The 20,616-nt window shown below is 36.4% G+C and overlaps 1 protein-coding gene across 18 annotated transcripts in view; it reads right to left on the bottom strand.

Annotated features, from left to right (window-relative positions):
- Nucleotides 1-20,616, bottom strand: part of HDAC9 (histone deacetylase 9) — a 476,309-nt gene that overhangs the window by 126,647 nt on the left and 329,046 nt on the right. For all 18 annotated transcript variants that reach the window (XM_068674122.1, XM_068674124.1, XM_068674117.1 and 15 more), the window contains 3 exons: nucleotides 19,601-19,734; nucleotides 10,909-11,029; nucleotides 5,244-5,293 (listed from right to left, as the gene is read on the bottom strand). In XM_068674122.1, coding sequence (XP_068530223.1) covers nucleotides 5,244-5,293; nucleotides 10,909-11,029; nucleotides 19,601-19,734 — 305 coding nt within the window. The remainder of the gene's footprint in view (nucleotides 1-5,243; nucleotides 5,294-10,908; nucleotides 11,030-19,600; nucleotides 19,735-20,616) is intronic.

The raw sequence follows: 20,616 nt of genomic DNA, 5'->3' as shown, positions 1-20,616 counted from the left end.
CACCATGGTACCAGGTTGATACCATTAATTCTTATAAGAGGAGAACTAATTTGTAAAAGTAAAGTCTGAAAATTCTTCCTTCACACAGACTGGTGAGATCAAGAGAAGAATGAGAAGCAGCAGAAAACAATTTGTTTCCTGGTTGACTTACTAAATATGTGCACTAGTAAGATGTTGCCTTTCCTCTTGCATTCTTCCTGTGTGGTCAGGACAAAAAGAGGTACTGTCCACCTATCACAACATGGAACGCTAGGGAGAAACTCCACATTCAGAAGATTTAGAGAGATGCTACGAATATTTTGTAGGATTTGGAAAAAACATGGAGAGATTTTATAGCTTCATATTTCTTTTCTGATTGTTACAAGCCAAATTCTTTTCTGGTATAAAAGATATGAGTTATATTCCAGTTAATGAAACAAGACCAGCTTATCCCAGAAGAAAAACTCATTCCTGTTCTGCCACAACAGCAAAATTAGAGAAAATGCAATGGACTTTCCCAGTATGTAGAAGCCATTCTTAGCTACTCAGATGGCTCAGCATTTAGTGCATGAACCACTCTGTTCAGCTTTCTAAAGATTTATTCTGCAAAAGTCTAATTTCTTGCAGGGTGGTGTTCTCCCATAGCTCCTCCTCTTGCAGTTTAGAGTTCTGACTTTACACATTACAGGTTTGGAGCAGTGTCTTTGAGGGGGAAAGAGCAGGGGGGGATTGGATAACTGCCCAATTTTATATGATAAAAGTGAAATTCTCTTCTGTCTGCAGGGCAATCCCCAGGGAACAACGTATGAAACCCACACTTAAATAAAATCATATCCTGTTTGCAAACATCATATTCCCTTTGCTTCTCAAGTAATCTGGACCCATAAACCCCAGCACAGCTTGAGAGCCCATTCCTCATCTAAACAAATGCCATAAGCCCCTTTATACTTTTACAACCATGTCAGAAAATAATATTGACTGCCAATAGTGATGTGATTGGAGTTGCCTCCTCTGAGCCATAAAAGAAGCAGTCTGTTATCAATTTCTCTAAATGCATCAAGGGAATTATGGGTCGGTTCAGTTCCAAGTTATAAATGACAATTCAAAAGCCGCAGAAGTGTTTGAAGCTGGGAGCCGATGATGACATTATCATAAAAGCCTGCTCTTCTTTGCTTTTGTGGGTTTTTTTTTTTTTTTTTTGCCTATCAACTAGGCAAAAAAATATGGCTGAGAAATGACTTCAAGATTTCTTCACACAGCAGCAGGTCAAACAGGCAGGAAAACAATCACTATTTTTAGTGACAGACTGAGGCAAGGAGATGAAACTTGCTCACATTAAAAGTAGATTTCTGCTTTTTTTTTTTTTTAATTATTTTATCATTTTCACAGCAGAACAGAAGGGGAGGAATCGCAATAGATGGATGCAATGATTAAACGATCAGTTATATCTCCAGTGGCTATTCACAGAAGAGAAATTGTGGAATTGTCTGATAATTTGCAGAACCAAAAATAATTTGTGATTATTCTCCCCATTTGGCCATTTCACCTGCAATCTACTCACCTCCTGGAAAACTTTTCACATTCCAAACCTCTGACCAGCTGCAAGAAACCATCTCTTATTATTAAAACCACTGGACATAGAGCTGTTAATCTCTCTCCAGCACAAGGAATTACACCCCTACAGTATTAGAACTTTTTAACCATCGTTGGTCCAGGTACAATGTTCAACTTGAAAAAAGAATAAAAACTACTATTGAAAGACAGAGGTCCCATACTTCAGTAGATGTTATGTTGCTGAATCTGGATAGTCCTCTGATTAAAAAAAGAAAAAAAAAAAAAGTGTATATTTAATTTATGCAAGAAATCCTGCTGTTATGGACAAATTTAGGTTAGATAAAGCCTTTTTTTTCTCCCTCTGTGAAACTTGCTCAGTTTGGTTGCGAGTACGAGTCACCTTAGGGCTGTTAGATAGGGAGATATTTATTAGCTGTGTAGTTTCTTATTCTTTATTTTTCTTCTGAAAGCCTGGCATATACTTATCCAAATTCAACAATAACCCTGACTTAAGTAGTCACTATCACTGCTTGAAAGCAAATTAAAATGCTTAAAAAATCAGTAAACAGTAGCTTTACATGTATTTTGTATTGAAGCATAAGATTCAGAGCTGTGATGAAAAAGGATCAGAGAATATTGGAACTTTGTTAGGGACACTTCCTCTTGTTTACTTTGCAAGATGCTTGAAAGAGCTTTCTTTTACTACAGTCACTGTGATATTGAAAGAAGAGGATCCCTCATCTTGACTGCAGCTTATTGGTGCTGTTGGGACAGAGATAACAAAAAAATCAATAATATAGCAGAATTCAGGGTTACAGAGGTTGGTTGGATCTTTAAGTCCTGTGGGAACAATGCAAGCCATCCCAAACTCATGCCAATAATCTTAACAACCCATCAGCTCACCATGTCTGCAATGCCTATGAAGTCTACATTTCAGTCCTTACTCCAAGAGTAGTTTACATTTTGTCCAGTGATTCTTTCATGTGAAATATATAAGCTTTGTGGAACAGAGGCTTGGAGCTAGGACTTGACATTATTTATGCTAGGTAGATTGTACATTTAGATATACCACCGTTACTCCTTGCTCTGTCTTAATGGCCTGGTGCTCTTTCCAACAGTGGCACAGCTTCAGTGTGTGGCATGAAGGTCCCAAACCAGAACCAGACTATGATTTCCACATTGATAACAGCATCGCTTAAGAAATGGGAACTTTGATATTAAATCCAGCCTGGCAGTGAAGAAGAATAAGCCTAGGTGTGACCATTGCCTGTGTGAGTAGTTTAACTACTAATGTATTTAATAACAGAAGGGCTGAAAAATAACTGCCAGCAAGGTCTGCATGTGGTTAGAAGACAATAGAATAAAAGATCTCAGAAAACCATCATTCAGGAGAGAGGCATAAAATCTTTAAAGTCTTCTGCAAGAACTGATGTCTCTTGTTTTTTTTTTTTTTTTAAAAAAAATATTGTTTCTCCCTGGATTCTTTAGTGAACAAGTAACCAATTAAGCAAGCAAGAAATTAAATAAAAGATAAGAAAAAAATAAATTTTAATTATTCTCACAGTCTTTTCATGAACTATGTCCTGATCTTACTGTTTTACATTGATTACTGCTTCATACTGAGTAATGCTATTCAATTAATTTAAAAACTACAAAGTACCAATGCTTCTTTCTTTCTACCATCTTTTCTGAAAGTAAATGTAGGAATTGCTACATCCAGACAGTTTGAAGTAGCTTTTCCCAGAGCTCATCCTAACCAATAGACAGCCAAATATCACTGAAAGTGAGTTCCTAATCTGATTATTTACCTTGAAAAAGGTCACAACCCATTCCCTTAGAAGAGCCCTACAGCAAGCCTGACAATAATATGTAGAAAGGGAAACCCAACTAGAAAAAAATAAATAAAGTATCGATTTCTACAACATGTTCTTTAATCCAATTTCCATGATTCCAAATCAGAAATAAAGCAAATAGACCCAAGAATGTACAGATAAATTTAAGTATTTAAAAAGGTAAGTTATACTGAGCATTTCTGACTTATGTTAACTTTAGAATTGACAGCATACTTTTATTATTGAAAGTATTTAAAAGGATTTCAAAGCCTATCTCTATTTATGATTTTTAACACTAACTTTAACACAAACTAATGCCTGAATAACATGTTTAATAGAAAAATATTTTATTTAATTTTCAAAGCCCATCATGGTCATATTTACTTTCCAAAGATCACAGAAAGAATTGTCAAGGAATTCTGCATCACCTCCTCTTTGCTCAGAAGTCTGAACAACATTCTTTCACAACTTCATTCATCTCTTGTTCAACTCTCCATAAACTTCTTGATAAAATTCAATAACTGTGAGAAACTACCTTAATAACAATTGATTTCACCTTTTTATATAGAAAAGTGTGTATGCATAGGCATGTGTGAATATGTACACAAAGATGTGTATTTGCAAGTGCATGTCTGCATGTCTATGTGTAACATTAGCCGGTCCATATACAGAAATGATCCCCAAGTTTCAAATACAGCAAGTTGCTAATCACTAAGTTCCAAATTTTAGGCAGAATCCTCAACAAGTGTAAATAGTAGGGGAGCTTGAATGATTACCACTTCTCGATACTTTGTTCCTTAACTCATAGTTCATAAATCCTCCAAAATTACTAAATTCTGAAAGTTACATTGAAATTATTATCTTTCTGTGTCAAGTTCCTACAACACATGTTTTGTTTTTCAGGGATATAATAATAATAATAAACAAACAACTATAAAGAAGACTACTGTGGCATAGAACTTATCCTTTGTAGAGGATAATAGTAAATAAAACATTAGAAGTTTGCATTGGAAGTTGACCTATAGTTCTAATTGCACTCCAGAGATTGTGGCTTTATTTCTGTATAGGGAACATAAGGGAACAAGGGAACTTAAACTTATGTGCATCATCTAGGCAGCCCATCCATATCTAGTAATATCAGCATTTTGATATTGCTAACATTAAAATAATCGTAAATAATGGGTGCAGCTGGACCAGATATGTAGAATACTGCTATGTAGGAAAACAAAAACAAAACTAAAACCACCTATGCATGATGCCAGAATCAGTAGATATGGTCCATTCTAAATGTTTTTCAATAATGCGGATGAATTCATAACCTACTATTGCAATGCATTTTTTTTATGCATTTTATGCATATTACAGATTTTTTCCACTGAGTTTTAATACTCACTTGCAAGACTATTTCAGAATGAATGTGTTTCAAAACAGGCCATAAAAAATGCTCAATTAATTTATTAGTTTAACAGAACCCAAGGAATTTTCTAGTAACTAGTGAGCAGTTCTCATCATGCTAAATGTTAGTGTTGATAATTTTTTTCTCTTCTCTGAATAATGCAAAGCTATATTTATTTTCACGTCTTCAAAGTTCATTCTGTTACTTTTCTCAAAAATAGATCCCATAAAAAAAAAAAAAGGACAACTAAGAAATGTATGTTTTCACAAAATATGTTCCTGTCTAACTGCTCTATATGCTTATCACAATGTATTTTTTCTGTGTCTTTGAGAATGGTATGATAGTGTCTCAGATTTTATCTCAAGATTCATCATCAACTTCTCATGACTTTGAACTGACACAGCAACAGCGCTATGGAGCTCATGAATATATGTGCCGTGTGCTTTCCCTCTTGCAAAATAAATAAATAAAAATCTACTTACCCCAAGTCCCCCACAAGGCAACAAGGAAAAGAGTTTTTGAGACACGTTTCCTATATATTAAAGAAAAAAAGAAACAATAAGCATTAGTTATCAAAATTTCATTTAAATACTGGAACAATAATCCCTCTAATATAATTCTGATTTCTGAATTTTGGCATCACACAGTGAAAATACCATGTATTCAAACAAATAATATCAATAACACTTAGAAAGCAAATCAGCCATGTTGCATTGATATTACTCTTTTTCAACAGTGACAAATCTTAAGATTGGTAAATGATTGTTTCAAAGGAGTGTATAAGTAATGCTCCAAACTCCACAGATAGTCACTGTACTACAGCTAGTAATCAACCCATTATCTTTAGTTGCTGAAAAGATAAGCAGCTTGTCTAAGTTAGTCATCTCAGCTTCTTCTACAGCCAGTGGAGTAAGATAGGCACCTCCACTCAGCCTAGATGACTGATGGGATGAATTACACTTGAGAAGTGCCTGCTTCTTTTCACTGACAACAGAGGGAACCTCATTAAGCTTTACGTGCAACTGATGAGTAATTTTTAAACTTCAGCTCTCCAAAACGTTTCTGCTTTTAAATTTGCAGTCTTCATCTGCTACTTTGGCAAAAATAGTTCTGGCCATTTACATTCCATCAATGAACAAGTTAATATTTTAAAACATAAAATGAAATACTAGTTGGTTCTGTACTACTCAGTAAATGTATTATACTAAATGGAAAAAGTACTTAATAGATTTTAGAATCTGTTTTCTAGCTTAGAATTTACTTCAATATTTAGAATTGCTTTTTATTAGTTCATGTTGCTTGTTTTGTTGTTGCAGTTGTTTTGGTGATGGTAGTTATGTTTTTTTGTTGTTTGTTTGTTTTTGTACCACTAAACTAATTGTTTGTCTTAATAAGGACAATACTGAAACCGGGTAAGGATCTCAGGATTTGATGCAGTTCCTATTGAAGTATGTAAACTGATCCTAAGGCAGCTGTGGAAGAGAACATACGCTTTTCCCCCACAGTATCACAGAACTTGCTTTGTGACTTTGCCATATGGAGGAAGCGTTAGATAGTGAATCACTCAGGTTACCTAGAGGAGCCACCCATTGTTATGGAAGGGGCAAAGCTGCAGTTACTCATATTTAGCAGGTGCCAATGAAATGTATAAAGACAATTATAAGCCATCATCTTTGAAGTATGAGAGATCAGACTGCAAGATCTGAGATGAAGAAAGTGCTTTACGCTTTGAGTAAAATCCAAGATGCATTTTTAACCGACCAGTGGCCTTTGATCATTTTGCACAGTGTGTGAGAGAAGCCAAACAAAACCTCCTGTGGAGCTACCAGGGGAAATGCAGGTGCAGCAGCTATGCAGAGCATTCTCATACTGTGAGTCCTAATGGCCCCAGACATGCAAGGAAATGTTCGTTGATGAAGACCGTCATAGCAGAGGTATGGGAGGAGTTTCCAGATCCCTTGCTAAGCAGATCCAGGGACCAATGTGAACAGCTATTTTTCACTTTTTACTGTGGGGAAGATCAAAAAGTCTTGAGCAGCTAACTAAAAAATTAATGCTGTTAAAGTGTCAGGAGACATTAATGGAAACATAAGCTGAAATCTGAGATAAAAGAAGGCATTTTTAGAATATTGAATGACTAGACCTTTTTTCTTAAATTCCATTGCATAAGAGAGAACAGATGAATTCTCATTTATCTCCGTGCAACCAGGCACATTGTACATGGTAAACACTATTAAAAACAACAAACACAAAGTGAAAACAGAAAAGCAGATGGTGAGGAAGGACACTAAAATCAATCAACAGATAGTACTAAAGCAGGGAAAAAAACAAGCACAAAGCCTTTTCAGTGTATCAAGCAACTTGCCAGGATATTCACTTCTATTGCACAAGAGTCAAAAAAGAAGAAGAAGACAGACATTGCAGAAGAAGAAAAACATCAAGATTTCATGAAAACATTGGGAAAGATTCCACTAAGAGAGTGAGACCAAAATTTAGCATAAAGTAAAGAGCTCATAACACTCCTCCATAAATGAAAATCAGCAGGAAAAAAAGCAAATCCTGAAAATGAATTATGAGAATTTCCCATTAGGTTTAGAGATGATGCCTCAGCAGAATTTGTTAAATAGCAGATATTTCCCAGCATCACCCTTCCTCACCCCGAGATACTTCCAGAGTAAAATGATAAAAGAAAATATATATTGGAATACTTCAACTAACATGAAAGACAAATGGCTTTGCATCAGGACAGAATTTGCAATCATCAACAAATTGCTTTAGAAAAAAGGTCTTTTAGAGAAGATTCACCCCAAAAATGTACAGATAAAGTTATAAAAATTATCTAAGATTTGTACTCTGAAAAGTAAAGCCACAAAGGCAGTAGCAGTCGTTAGTCAAATTGTGTGGTGAGGCACCCACCACTGAAGTCAGGAGGCCCCTATGGAAGTCAATAAAGCTGTTTAGGAGATTGGCAACTGGAGGCTGGGACTCTGATGAGCAAGAAAAGTGTTGGGCAAAAAGCTGTCTTTAAAAAAAAAAAGAAAAAAAAGTGTTCACTTGTGAAAAGGCACCATTCAGTAAAAAGCAACGTCAGTTTGAGAAACATGATTGTTTCCAGTGTCACCCCTTGAGAATGAAGCCATTTCTTCTAAGTTGTCATTTTTGACTGACTTGAAATTACAATTGCACAGACACTCTGTAAATGCATCCTTTAGTTGTATTTTAAATGCTGCCTCACTGTCAGGGATGTGTTGACAGTATATTTCTCACTTTTAAAAACTTGTAATCATTGGAAACTTGCTTTTTAGAAACACTTCCTTAATTATTGTTGTAGAGGTAAAAAGCAAACAAATTTGTAAGAGCTGCTTGGTAAATGTTCTGCCCTTGAGCTTATTCAGAGAGGTTTGAAAGGTTGTATTCTGTCACATGAAACCATAATGTGATGTGACACACAGTCTCCATATTAGTTTCCTTCATGTCAAGAAAATGTAATGCAACATAACATGTTGCTTAACACACCACAGTGAAATACGATCAGTCAAAAGCTTAGCTGCACAATAGTGTAAAAATAGAAGTGATCATTTGCAATAGCTGTATTTGTAAGACCTGTTTTGGGGAAAATCATGCCAAGAGTTCAAGCTAGTTTATACTCTGAAAGCATTAAGAATATTCACAATATCTGTGTGCATAATTCTCACTGATTTCAGTAGTTCACAACCATTTTGCTTTGCACCCTTCCAGAACAAAGTAGGTTACCTGAACAGGGAAATAAACTTTTATTGACAGATTTCTAGCTTTAGTCGTACTTAATTTCATTCCTTCAAGTGCTTCTTTTCTGTTTGAAAGATACAGAAACTGCTTGTTAGCAAGGAAAGACCTTCAGACAATGCAGATGTAGTCTTCTGAACAGCAAAAAAAGGAACAAACACTTTTCTGAGGCTTAAGAGTGGAGAACAAAGTGTGCCTCTGTCTTTTTGGGTAGGTAGAAGAGTAAGGGAAGGAATGAAACTCTTTTCATTAAGATGCAAAGCCACAATCTGATGAAACAATTTCTGCAGGAAAAAAAGAAGAAAAAGAAAGAAAGAAAGAAAGAAAGAAAGAAAGAAAGAAAGAAAGAAAGAAAGAAAGAAAGAAAGAAAGAAAGAAAGAAAGAAAGAAAGAAAACTTCCACTGAAAATAGGACTGTTTTATGAGATGATGTTATTGATGACAATTTTTATGAGAAACATTTCCTTTAGATTTTTCTCCTTTGCTACACATCATTTTGAATTTTTATGCTATACCAAGATGTTAATTTTAATGTCAGCATTGGTTAGGTTCAACCTCACAGAACTGGGGACAATGAAAGGTGGAACAGTCACACTGCATTTTGGAAAAATGTAAAAGATAATTAAGTTCTTTTATACAAGAGTATGAAAGCTCAAATGATCAGAGCTTCCAGCCAACAGAAAAAAAAAAAAAAAAAAAGGCACATGCAAAAGCATGTGGGAAGGGTGTTTCGTTGACTGTTGTCTCAGTAAAAGGCCATGCGAGAGGCAGCAAGAAAACATCCTACAGAGACAGACGAGGGCATTAAGCCAAGGATACACTCAGAATATATGCTAGGAGTGTGATTTTGATATAAACTCAGAGAGTAAATGTTTTGGACTGAGTGCCAAATGAAAAAGGCAAGGAGTGTTGAGTAAAGAACAGTGGGCAAATAAATGGTTTTCTAAGACTAGGTAAACAAAGTCTTCTGCATTCTTTATACACAGGCAGAAACATAGCAAGAATATATGGGTACATTATTTTTTTCACCTCATTACTGATACTACACACTGCATCCCATATGCTAGTCAAGCACTGAGATCCAAAATGGGAACAAGATTTCATATAAATGTATGTTATATTAAATAATGTAGAAGTTAAAATGAAATGAATCAAAACCATCACAATCTAAATGAAATGCTGGACTTCATCAAAATGGAATATTTTGACAATGTTGATAATCCCAAATCAAAATATTTCCAGTTTTTAATGTTGCAGGAATTTAGTGATTTTTCTTTTAAAAAAAATAAAGATGAGGATTTCCTACTTTGAAAACTCCATCTTCTGAGAATCTAACATATTTCAGCTTGAAGAAGGTGCATAAACTTAGATAACACTGTGATCAAGACATTTTTCTTATCTACTTTTATGACTCACTGAAGCAACAGTATGCATTATAGAAGGAACTCTTTCTAAAGCAAGATAATTGCTATGTATTACCAGAACTGTGACAGCAATTTCTTTTGATGGCTAGTATTGTTTTTGTTTGGGTTGGGTTTTATTACATTTAGGAAAATCTCTATATCTTAAAGTGTTATAAAAATAGCTGAGAATGTGTGTTCCATCTAGTGTGCTGGGATTTAGGGGCAAGATTTCACTCACACATTATTTCTAAAATGCACTATTTGTGTTTCATTTCAAATCCTCTGTAGCAGGTGTGACAAGATGCTCTGCTTCATGCTCCAGTCATGACAGAGCTCAATTTAACCCTGCTTTTCTACTATGAAAGTGAATGTACATACACTTTGGCTGTGTATGAAGATATTTGACATGAAAATCTTGTCAGTTTTATGCCATTCTGTATATCCATGGGTCCATTTAATATTTTAATGTCTTTTCCTGGTTATTCAGAAAGATATTGTATTCTGCATAATGGCAAAGCATTAAAATAAAGTTCACTTGGTAGCAAGACTCAGACATGGTATCTGCAATCAGCAAGGCTGAAATCATTGAAATAAAGCAAATGAGAACAACAAACAAGCAATTCTGACAAGCAAGTGTATCTTAAACTCCCATTTTCAAAGCAAAGAACACAAGGAGATCAAAGACCACCGTGTTCAAAATTGCCATCAACCTCTGATGGAGAGCAAATTACAATAATGGGTTAACACTTCGACGGTTTAGAAACAAATGAGGAGAAACTTCTATTGCTGCTTTCCAGTCTGTGCATTTTGCTAATCTATATTTGGCTTCCATTGTAACATTCTCCTTCCACACAGCAATGCATTTGGAAAAAGTGAATTTTTGTCACACTGCTTGCCAAGTATTTTAAACTGACACCAGCTATGACTAATGACAGTGCTGGAATGTGCTGTTCTCAGTAGAATAGAGGCCTGTACAGACCTAGGAGTTTCCTGGGGTCCAGCTTCTGTCTGTTCAGGGGGCTGGTGCCATACAGCAGTGAATGATGTTCAGAGTGAACCAGCTGTATTTCCTCCAGACTGGCTTTTCGACCTCGAATTCGCTGAAAGAAAACAGCAGAGGCCTACAATATTCCACTGACAATATTTAGGGAAAAAAAAAAAAAAAAGTAAAGGTCCAAAATAACATTTAGTATGATTAATAATGGGTTGAAATTGCGTCATGCAGGAATGTGACACTGATTTGTTTATTAAAGTAATGCTATATGAAAAACAAATGCGTGTGTGGTTTATCACAAATGCTTCTCTTAAGTCTTAGCAGAGTTAACTTAATACAGGGTTTCACATACAAGGGAAAGAAAAGATTCTGACTTTTTCTACATTATTTTATGAAATGTGAACCAAAAGTAAGATATTTTTTAAGTCAGAGAGTTGGCTAGAAAACTTCTAGTTTAAAAAACAAAACTTTATTCACACTTGTAATCTGCAGATGTGTTTTGAGTATGGATTAATGTATTTTGTGTTATTAAAATACCTGCAATTTACGCTGCTGGGAGAGCATGATTACAGTGAGGAGAGCCAGAGAGAGGAAGAAAATTAAAGTGTAAGCTCTTCAATAAAATATTTCCATATCTTTTTTTTTTTTTTTTTTGAATATGTTTGATCTCCCAGGATCATTTTTTCTGTTGCAGATACTGACTCACTTGCTTTATTATGTTTTTGCATGTGGAGTTTGTCTCTTTAACTGTTTCACCAGCTTGTACTCTCCCCACTTAAATCAGTGTTAAAAAGGGACTATTTCTATAAATCAATTCTATAAATTTAATCAGTTTAGATAAATAAGGCAGATAGGAAAGAAGGAAGAAAAGAGAAAACTAAAACTTTCTTATTCACCAGGTCTATTCCTTGTATGTATTAGGAGTTACAGAGTGTCATGGAAATATTTACTTCTCTGCCTGTGTTAGTGCTTTTGCAAACACAGCAACATGAAGCAGATTTTGTTCAGGTTTGGGCATAATAAACAGCACTGTCAACAAAGTTCAGGTCCCAAAATCATCTTTCCTGTTCATAACACAAAGAGAAAATGGACTGTTTTTAACGTCTTAGACTCTGTTTGCAGAGCTGGTCATTATGAACATCTGGGGCAAAACCTCTCACAGGTTTGACTGTGGATCCGTCTGACTGTAAAGGTCTACAAATAAACAGGTACAGGAGTTATCTAAATAGACTGACCTAGTTTTACTAGACTGATTAACCTGTTACAGAAATATTGTTAACATCTAGTTTTTTTAGAGTTTAAGTTGTCATTCTTATTATATCCATCACCTACTCATGCACATCCAGAAGCAGCAACCTCTTCACTAGGAGAAGAAAGCGATTTCATAAATATTAAAGAGAATGTGAGGACAAAAAGAGCTTCTGGGGGATGGGTGTGGGGATGTTAGGAGAGACCCAAGCACAGTTTATACTGAGTTAGGCAGTAGCAATTTTTTCTAAATAATCAGGCAAAATGTCCTAAGAGTTAGATCTAGATGACTGGGAACAAGCTCCCCTCCAGGGAAATGGTGGAAGCCCTATTTCTTGTAATGTTTAGAACTGGACTGAATACAACAATGGAAAAAACATTTTAAGGAATGATCCAAGAACTAAATGACTTAATAAACCCTTTTTTCATCACTACTTTCTTCAGGCCTCTCCCAGTCTCACATGAGAATTTGTAGCAGTGCACTCACATCCTTTTAACACACAGTTGCACAATCAAAATCAGCACATTATGTTACTTCATGGAGTCAGTGCACTCTATAATAGTTCTTCTGGGTCAGATGAAGTATTTTTCTTCACAGGCGAGGTGACTGGTAACATTTATTCATTCATCCATTCTCATTAATGTCTATGTTTCTGATCAGCTGCTTAAAATCTTTATACCCAGCTTCCAACAGCAAAACAGGGAAGGAGGGTTAGTGTCTAGGACAGCTAAAACAAATGTGTAAGAAAAGTATAGGGGTATTTTATGAAGGTGACATCAAAAAACCTTGAGTCATATATTTATATGACATATACTCTGGTCATATATTTTCTACAAGTTACACAAAAGCTCTGTAGGACATGCCTAAGACAGTTAACTGTCTATCACTTTTTAAGTGCTGTTAAATGCTGTACCATTTTAACTACGAGAAGACCCACAGCCAGACACCATTCTTATAACGGGGAGCTCTGTGGTATTCTATAGTTCTACACTAACTGGGTAGGGTCTCTAAATGAACCCCAGAAGGAACTAGAGTGGAGCGTATTTTGCTGAGGAGCCCCCTGTTACCCAATATTACTAGCCAGATTCTCTGGGAAGAAAGAGGCTGTGTAGAAAAAAGCTTGTTGAAGAAACCAAATAGCATCTAACAGCCTACTTCAGGCTACTCCTGACAGTAAGGTCCTCAAGGTGCAGCCAACAGCCAAGCTGCCCTTTCTCCAAGGCTTCTCCAGCTACAACATTGAACATTAGCAAGCACGTTTCATTCACACAGTAAATGGCAGGAGGAAAGGGAAATGTAAAGAGTGCACATCTGCACTGTTTCTGCATTCACACCTCCTCATTTATTGTTCCTTTCATCCCACCTTTGCTGTATCTCTGCAGGTCAATCCATTTTGAATAGAATTAAAATTCTAACTATCTAAGTTTCCACACACACAAACACACACACAAAAAGGGATACTAAAATGCCCTGTAATAATAAGAACAATTATTCTTACACAATGATGTCAGGATTTAGCTGATTTATAAAAGCACATGCCATAAGTCTATTACCAGAGTCTGGAATCATATAACTTCAGTTATGTAAAGCAAGTTTCTGTCTCTTGCTGGCATGAGCTATTAGACAACGTAACATATGCATCTGTATAACTTTATACGTACATTTTTATCCACATCTTTTTTATTTTAATATGTCCTTTTTCATTTTCTTTGCCCTTAGTAACATCAAAAGACTAAAGTGTACTAGAAAACAGAAAAATGACACAAAGCTGATGAAAAAGGTGAAATAGCATAGGAGAACTTTTGGACCATATTTGTTTCATTTGGGGAACTTGAAAGGGCTTGTTTGGTCATACATCCATAGTAGAAAGGCAAGTCATTCTTTTCTAATGTACATGGCAATCTGTGTGTTGGCTCCCACCTCTGCCATATGCAGGTCCCCTCATCAGCACACACATTTGCACATCTCAGGAGAGCAAAATGCACCTAAGCACTTCAAAAAAACAGTCCAGAAACAGAAAGCTATTCTCCCCACAACAGGAAAATGTTTTCACCTTTCATAGAATGTAAGGTCAAAGAGGACTGTCTAGTCTGGTCTCCTGATTAAAATAGATCATTAAAGTTTCACATAGATAACCTCTGTTAACCTAGGGATTTTGGTTAGACTTTCAGCAGACTAAACTCTTGCATAGTCAGAGATTCAAAAAGACAAAGGTGACACCGCCTATTTCTCTCTGCTAAACTAACAGGAATTGTTGACATAGCTTAAGCAATATTTCTCACTCAGGTCTCTCAATATAAGATGACCATTGCCTTTACTGCAGCTATTTGTATGGAGACAGTGTCTCAGAGATTCTCTCAGGTTACTCAGTTTGTAAAGAAGGTCTTCAGAGTGTTTCTTACTTTTCTGGGATTTCTCATAATTGTTAAATTCTCTCTTATTTTGAAAAAAATACACAGAGATAACATGGATATTTGCCAGTCAGTTCACTCTCTCTCTTCTCTCTCATCTCTCATTCTTCTAATCTCTCATCTCATTCTCATCTCATTCTCATCACTATCTCTCTTCTTTATGAGGAAATTGCAGGTATATCATTCATACACACACAGTTATTGTCTTCATGTGTTTTGGGCTTCCAGTGCCTAGCCTGAGTATGTTCAACACTGCAAAGGTTTTTGCTCTTAAAGTGTCTTTATAGACTTTCCTGTGATATTTCTTCTTTAGTGGTAAACTGAGGCTCAGGGGATGAATTTTTTTTTTATATATATTTTGGTCCATGTGATCTGGCAGACTCAAAGGTTTGTAAAACTTTTAATTCTTTCATTCTGTCCCCTTTGGTCCATGAGATGTGGACAGCAGAAGGTGTAAAATTACCCATATTCATATCAAATTCCACGCTGAAAAGGAAAATATTGCTGGACCACAGTCCCTATAGGAAGGAGAGGTGAGAGCATGAAGTGGGACCTTGTCTACTTTTCTTCTTTTCTTTTCTTTTCTTTTCTTTTCTTTTCTTTTCTTTTCTTTTCTTTTCTTTTCTTTTCTTTTCTTTTCTTTTCTTTTCTTTTCTTTTCTTTTCTTTTCTTTTCTTTTCTTTTCTTTTCTTTCCTTTCCTCTCCTCTCCTCTCCTCTCCTCTCCTCTCCTCTCCTCTCCTCTCCTCTCCTCTCCTCTCCTCTCCTCTCCTCTCCTCTCCTCTCCTCTCCTCTCCTCTCCTCTCCTCTCCTCTCCTCTCCTCTCCTCTCCTCTCCTCTCCTCTCCTCTCCTCTCCTCTCCTCTCCTCTCCTCTCCTCTCCTCTCCTCTCCTCTCCTCTCCTCTCCTCTCCTCTCCTCTCCTCTCCTCTCCTCTCCTCTCCTCTCCTCTCCTCTCCTCTCCTCTCCTCTCCTCTCCTCTCCTCTCCTCTCCTCTCCTCTCCTCTCCTCTCCTCTCCTCTCCTCTCCTCTCCTCTCCTCTCCTCTCCTCTCCTCTCCTCTCCTCTCCTCTCCTCTCCTCTCCTCTCCTCTCCTCTCCTCTCCTCTCCTCTCCTCTCCTCTCCTCTCCTCTCCTCTCCTCTCCTCTCCTCTCCTCTCCTCTCCTCTCCTCTCCTCTCCTCTCCTCTCCTCTCCTCTCCTCTCCTCTCCTTTCTAAAACTGTGTTGATCAGTATAACCTAATACCAGTCATGTGCGTGTAAATTATGGCCCCACAGGAGCTAGGTAAATACTTCCTCTCCATAGAACAAGTGGAAAGCAGACACCACTACCAAAACATAACTCAGTCTTTCTTTTGTCCCAAAGGTAAGGCAGCTATGCATTGTTCTTTACAAAGAGAAAATTCCATAATAATAATAATAATAATAATAATAATAATAATAATAATAATAAATGGCTGTTTTTATGCCAGTCTTTTTAGCTGCCCTGTTCTAGGGCTGCATTTCACAGCTGTCTGTTCTGCATTGGTCAACTTTTACCAAAAACAGAACAGATATCTCAGAAACATACACAACACTGCTAACCTAATGAAAAAATATTATAGCCAAACTGTACTTTCCCAATACATTTCTTAAATACTAAGACTACAAAAAAGTCCAGAACAGAGGGTAATGACTGCACCTTCTTGCCCTGGGCTCAGTAAGGGACTGGTGTCTCAGGTCCCACTCTCCAGGGCTGGCTGTGATCTGAATGTTTTTCTCTTTCAACTTGGGAAAAACAATGGGGAAAGTAATCTATCCATTTGGAAAAATTACAGTATTTAAAACAAAACAAAACAAAAATAATAAAATAAAATATTCCAAAAGCTAGAACTTGATTCTTGATTTAGCAAGAATCCTGTTAACATTGTTTGAATAATTCTAGAGCTCAAATATCTATGGCTAGGAAGACAAAATACAGTCTGGAGAAACAGGTCCTTTTGGCTATATATGCAGCAGTAAATTAAGCAGTGCCAGGAAACATTCCCAGGCAGAGGAACACAATCATCTGTACTATTAAATTGCTAAAGTGTTCCTTCACACCGTTTTGGCAGAGCAGCAACTAACACTCTCCCAAAAACCTTGCAGACATGGCTGGGGCGCTGGCATGGGCCAGGGAGCAATCCTGATAGTATGAACATGGGCTTTTCTATGCCAGTTGGCCACAGTGGTGAAGAACAGTCCCCGGCACATTTTATTTTGTAGTGAAGATACAGTTTTGAATAGCCTAGTCAAATGTTGTTTGATTTTACCAAGCTATATTTTAAATTTGCTTTATATGAGGGCAATGTGAGCAATATATACAGTTAGTGGGTTAAGTCTATATTAACCTATCTAGATTAATCTATTAACTTCAATGAGTCCAGTGTCAGCCCAGTATGTATGACTTCCATTATCCCATGCTCAGCTGGCAATGCCTGGCTTCTCTGTGCTCTTCATCTCTCCAGGACCAGAGATATGAGGTGCATGAGAGGGGTTAATCCACGTTACACGGTTTAGAGACCATGTTTTGCTCCCTGACAGAGATAAAAATGATCATATAGACATAGATTTTTCATTTATGCAAAGGTTTCTTGCTAGAACAAGAAAATAGGCAGGCCCCCCCCCCAGCACACTTCTGTGACTAAGGATGCACATGTTGCAAGGTAAGAGATCTGTGCTACACCTGACTGAGCTGGATTTGATCCTGGAACTTCTCATCAAGCAAAAGTGGAACTGCAGTCCATTTGTGGGATACTTTTTTAATTAAAAAAAAAAAAAAAAAGTTTACAGTTGCTGCAGAGAGTTTGCTGACTGGCTGTTGCAGGTTGCTGTTCCTAAGCTGTCCTTCAGACTTGGTGCATGAGACACTGCATGTGGTAAAACATCCCCCCATCCCCGCACTCCTTCTGACAGAAACTCTGGGAAACTATATTGAGAAATTATATTAAGAAATACTAGTGTCCATGAGGGAGTATTCGGAAGTCAGGAAAAGAGACAGTGCAGTTCAAGTGATGCTTTGGCTCTGCAGCCTCAACTTGGTGTATTCCAGAACACAGTTTAATGGTATTAACTCACTACTTCTTGAATAATGCAATAACCACTCCTTTAGTGACATGAGTCACATATTCAGCTGAATAACTTTTCTCAAGAATCCAAGTACTGTTGAATCAAATTGCTTCAACCCTTCTATATTTTTAAAAGTGAGCAGATTTAAGGATGTGCTTCATATCAAGCAAATGCTAGAGAATTCAGTGAAGCAAAGGATGGATTACATCATCAGATATAATCCTGCCTTTCACTACATAACAGGATCAAGATAAACACCAGTTCAATGCATGAACTTCACACAGAAGTTCCCAAGATTTTATCATCACAGTTTACATTTTGACAGCTCATTTCACAGTCCAGCTTCATTTCAAAGCACACAATGGGAGTCAAAATCAACTGAATGCCATTCAACATGAAATTATTTATTTCGTTTCTGCCCATTCTCTGGATTTTGTAAGACCTAATTCAATTTTTGAAATTGCAGAATTGCAAGGGAAAGCCGTAAGTCTTCCAAGAAACTAGCCTGCACTTCAGAACTAATCTATACTACGTTACCAATTTACCTTTTCCAGACCTATACAATTTATTATTCAGCAAAATCTGTTTATTGACAAAGAAAATAATACATAGTGGCACATTGCATTTTACCTGTTTGCCCTCTTTTGTCTTTTCTGATAGTATGGGTCCTGAGTCAATAAGGTATCTAGGCTTTCATTTAGTAAAGCACTCAACTGGGTGTTTAACTTATTCAATTATGTGATCCCGTCAATGAAACCACTTGTGTGATATGTGGCCTTAAGGACCTTGCTGAAAGAATGTCTTCTTGAAGATTAAAAAAAAATTATCCAAGCTAAAAAAGAACAACAGTAGCCTGTTAGAGTGCTGCCACCTAGTTAAATGATTGTATACAACAAATCCTTTTCTAGTCCTTGCAATGTCTCCCTGCCCAGTATACTAGGCAAAATACTCTTTGTGTACAGCCACTAATAACTAAAAAAAAAAAAAAAGGGGGCGGGGGGGGGGAGCTATTATACCTGTTCCTTTGGGTTTGTAAAAACCTAAGTATTTAAAGAAAAGTAACTAAAAAAAAAAAAATCAAAATAAATAAATAGATATATAAATAAATATCAAAAACAAAAAGAGAGTATATGAATCCTGACAATTTGGAGATCCTGAAAACGTAAGCAGACTTCTGTTGAACTTTGTTGACTTGTGCTGCAGTGCCATAAGCACCCTCATTTGCCACAGGCTTCTGAAGAAGTTGACAGTGCTGCACAACTGGCAGGAAGCAGTGAGCGGTAGGAAAAGTTGTTTTTCAGTAACCCAAGACATATATTAACCTGAGAGCCCATGTTTGCTTTAAGCATGATATTTTAATACATGATTTTTTGAGGGAAATCAAAATAGAAGAAAGCTTTGCTGTTGCTTTGATGTTATCTAGAAGATTGCACTTGAATGCTTTGTTTTTTTTTGACTTGGCATCCACTGTATTCCAGGAAAATTACAATGCTTTTGAAAACAGTTTGTAGCCTGAAATAAGACAAGATTCAATGTGCTTATGGAGTGATAGAAAGTACATGTAAACAAGCAGTGCTCTATACTACTACAGAAGTAAAATTGTTAGTTGCTTCAAGAAATCGGAGACTGTTCTATGGAAAGTTCTGCAGTTGCCATTTGATTCTGTCATTCTAAATTTCTATATCAAGGTGAGGAGCAGGGTTATGCCTGAGTTTTAGGTTTTTATGCATATGGATATGACTTCTATGGTACAAATTATTTGTTTTCTGCTTGGAAAGTGTGCTTTCTGAAAATGTGCTATTTTAATATCACCAGATAAATCCAAATAATTTGATGTTAATTCACTCTATTCTTACAGAATTAAGACAGATTTAGGACTTAATAATTTTTCCATTTACTTTAAAAAGTCAAGTATCTGGTCTTTATCTTTTATTACCTCACACTTGTTTAGCAACCCAGTTTCTTGCAGCCTCGACCAGATGCTTTGGATCCTTCCAGCATGCTCGGGGTGATTAGCGTAGTTGCCACACATACACTGGTGCTTCAGCATCAGACTGTCATATACAACACCTTCAGTACAAAGACAACACAATAAGAAACAGTGAGTAAAACAAATGCAAGTTATATAGTCTCATGTCACGCATACTCTAGCACATCTAGATTTTATTTGTCAGTTGGAGAAAGATGAAAATTCTGGATCTTAAATGCTATTTTCTTTGAGAGACTGTGAATTTTGACTTAAAAGTTGTATCTGTCATAGTATAGTATAGTGTACATACATATAAAAATAGTGTTCAAGAAACTATACTAAAAACACAACTGTCAAGAAGAAAGGAAATTGGGTGGTGCCTTGTTAAATCTTTTATGGCTAGAAAAAATGAGTAATGTTACTGAATCAGTTATTTTCTCTTTATTTAGTGGATAAAGCCAGTTAAAGTTGTTAATCAACCTCTGTACAAGAAAGTATTATTTATTCATAGCAGTCTAAGGAAAACCACTCAGAAAAACAACTTGTAAAATAATTTTTGCAATGACAGTGCTACTCTGTATTTGTACTGCTTAACTGATACTATATTAAGTCAAAAGCATATCAGGTGGAAATTTCAGAGAGATGCAACAGTGGCAGCCAGAGTCATTTTTCATTAAAAAGAAAACTTCCACTCACTACACAATTAAGACCAAATCCTGTTGTTAGACTGAAATGAACAGTTCCTTTGGAATTTTCTATGCTCATTTATCCAAGGACAGAACAACTTTATACCGCAGAGGTATCAATATCACATTGCTCTGTAGCTGTGTGTTAAGAGCAAGAGAGAAATTATAGAGAGTAGGCTTGAAAACTAACCTTCAGTTTTCAAGGCTCTTAAACAAAGTCTAGGACACTGAAAAATAATGCTATTTATTTACTTATTGTTTGCATGTCCCTCAGAAATGTCTGGAACAAAAAATACG

This window comes from Anas acuta, chromosome 2, assembly GCF_963932015.1.
Source record: "Anas acuta chromosome 2, bAnaAcu1.1, whole genome shotgun sequence".
Classification (NCBI taxonomy): Eukaryota; Metazoa; Chordata; class Aves; order Anseriformes; family Anatidae; genus Anas; species Anas acuta.
This window is presented reverse-complemented; position numbering and strand designations above follow the sequence as displayed.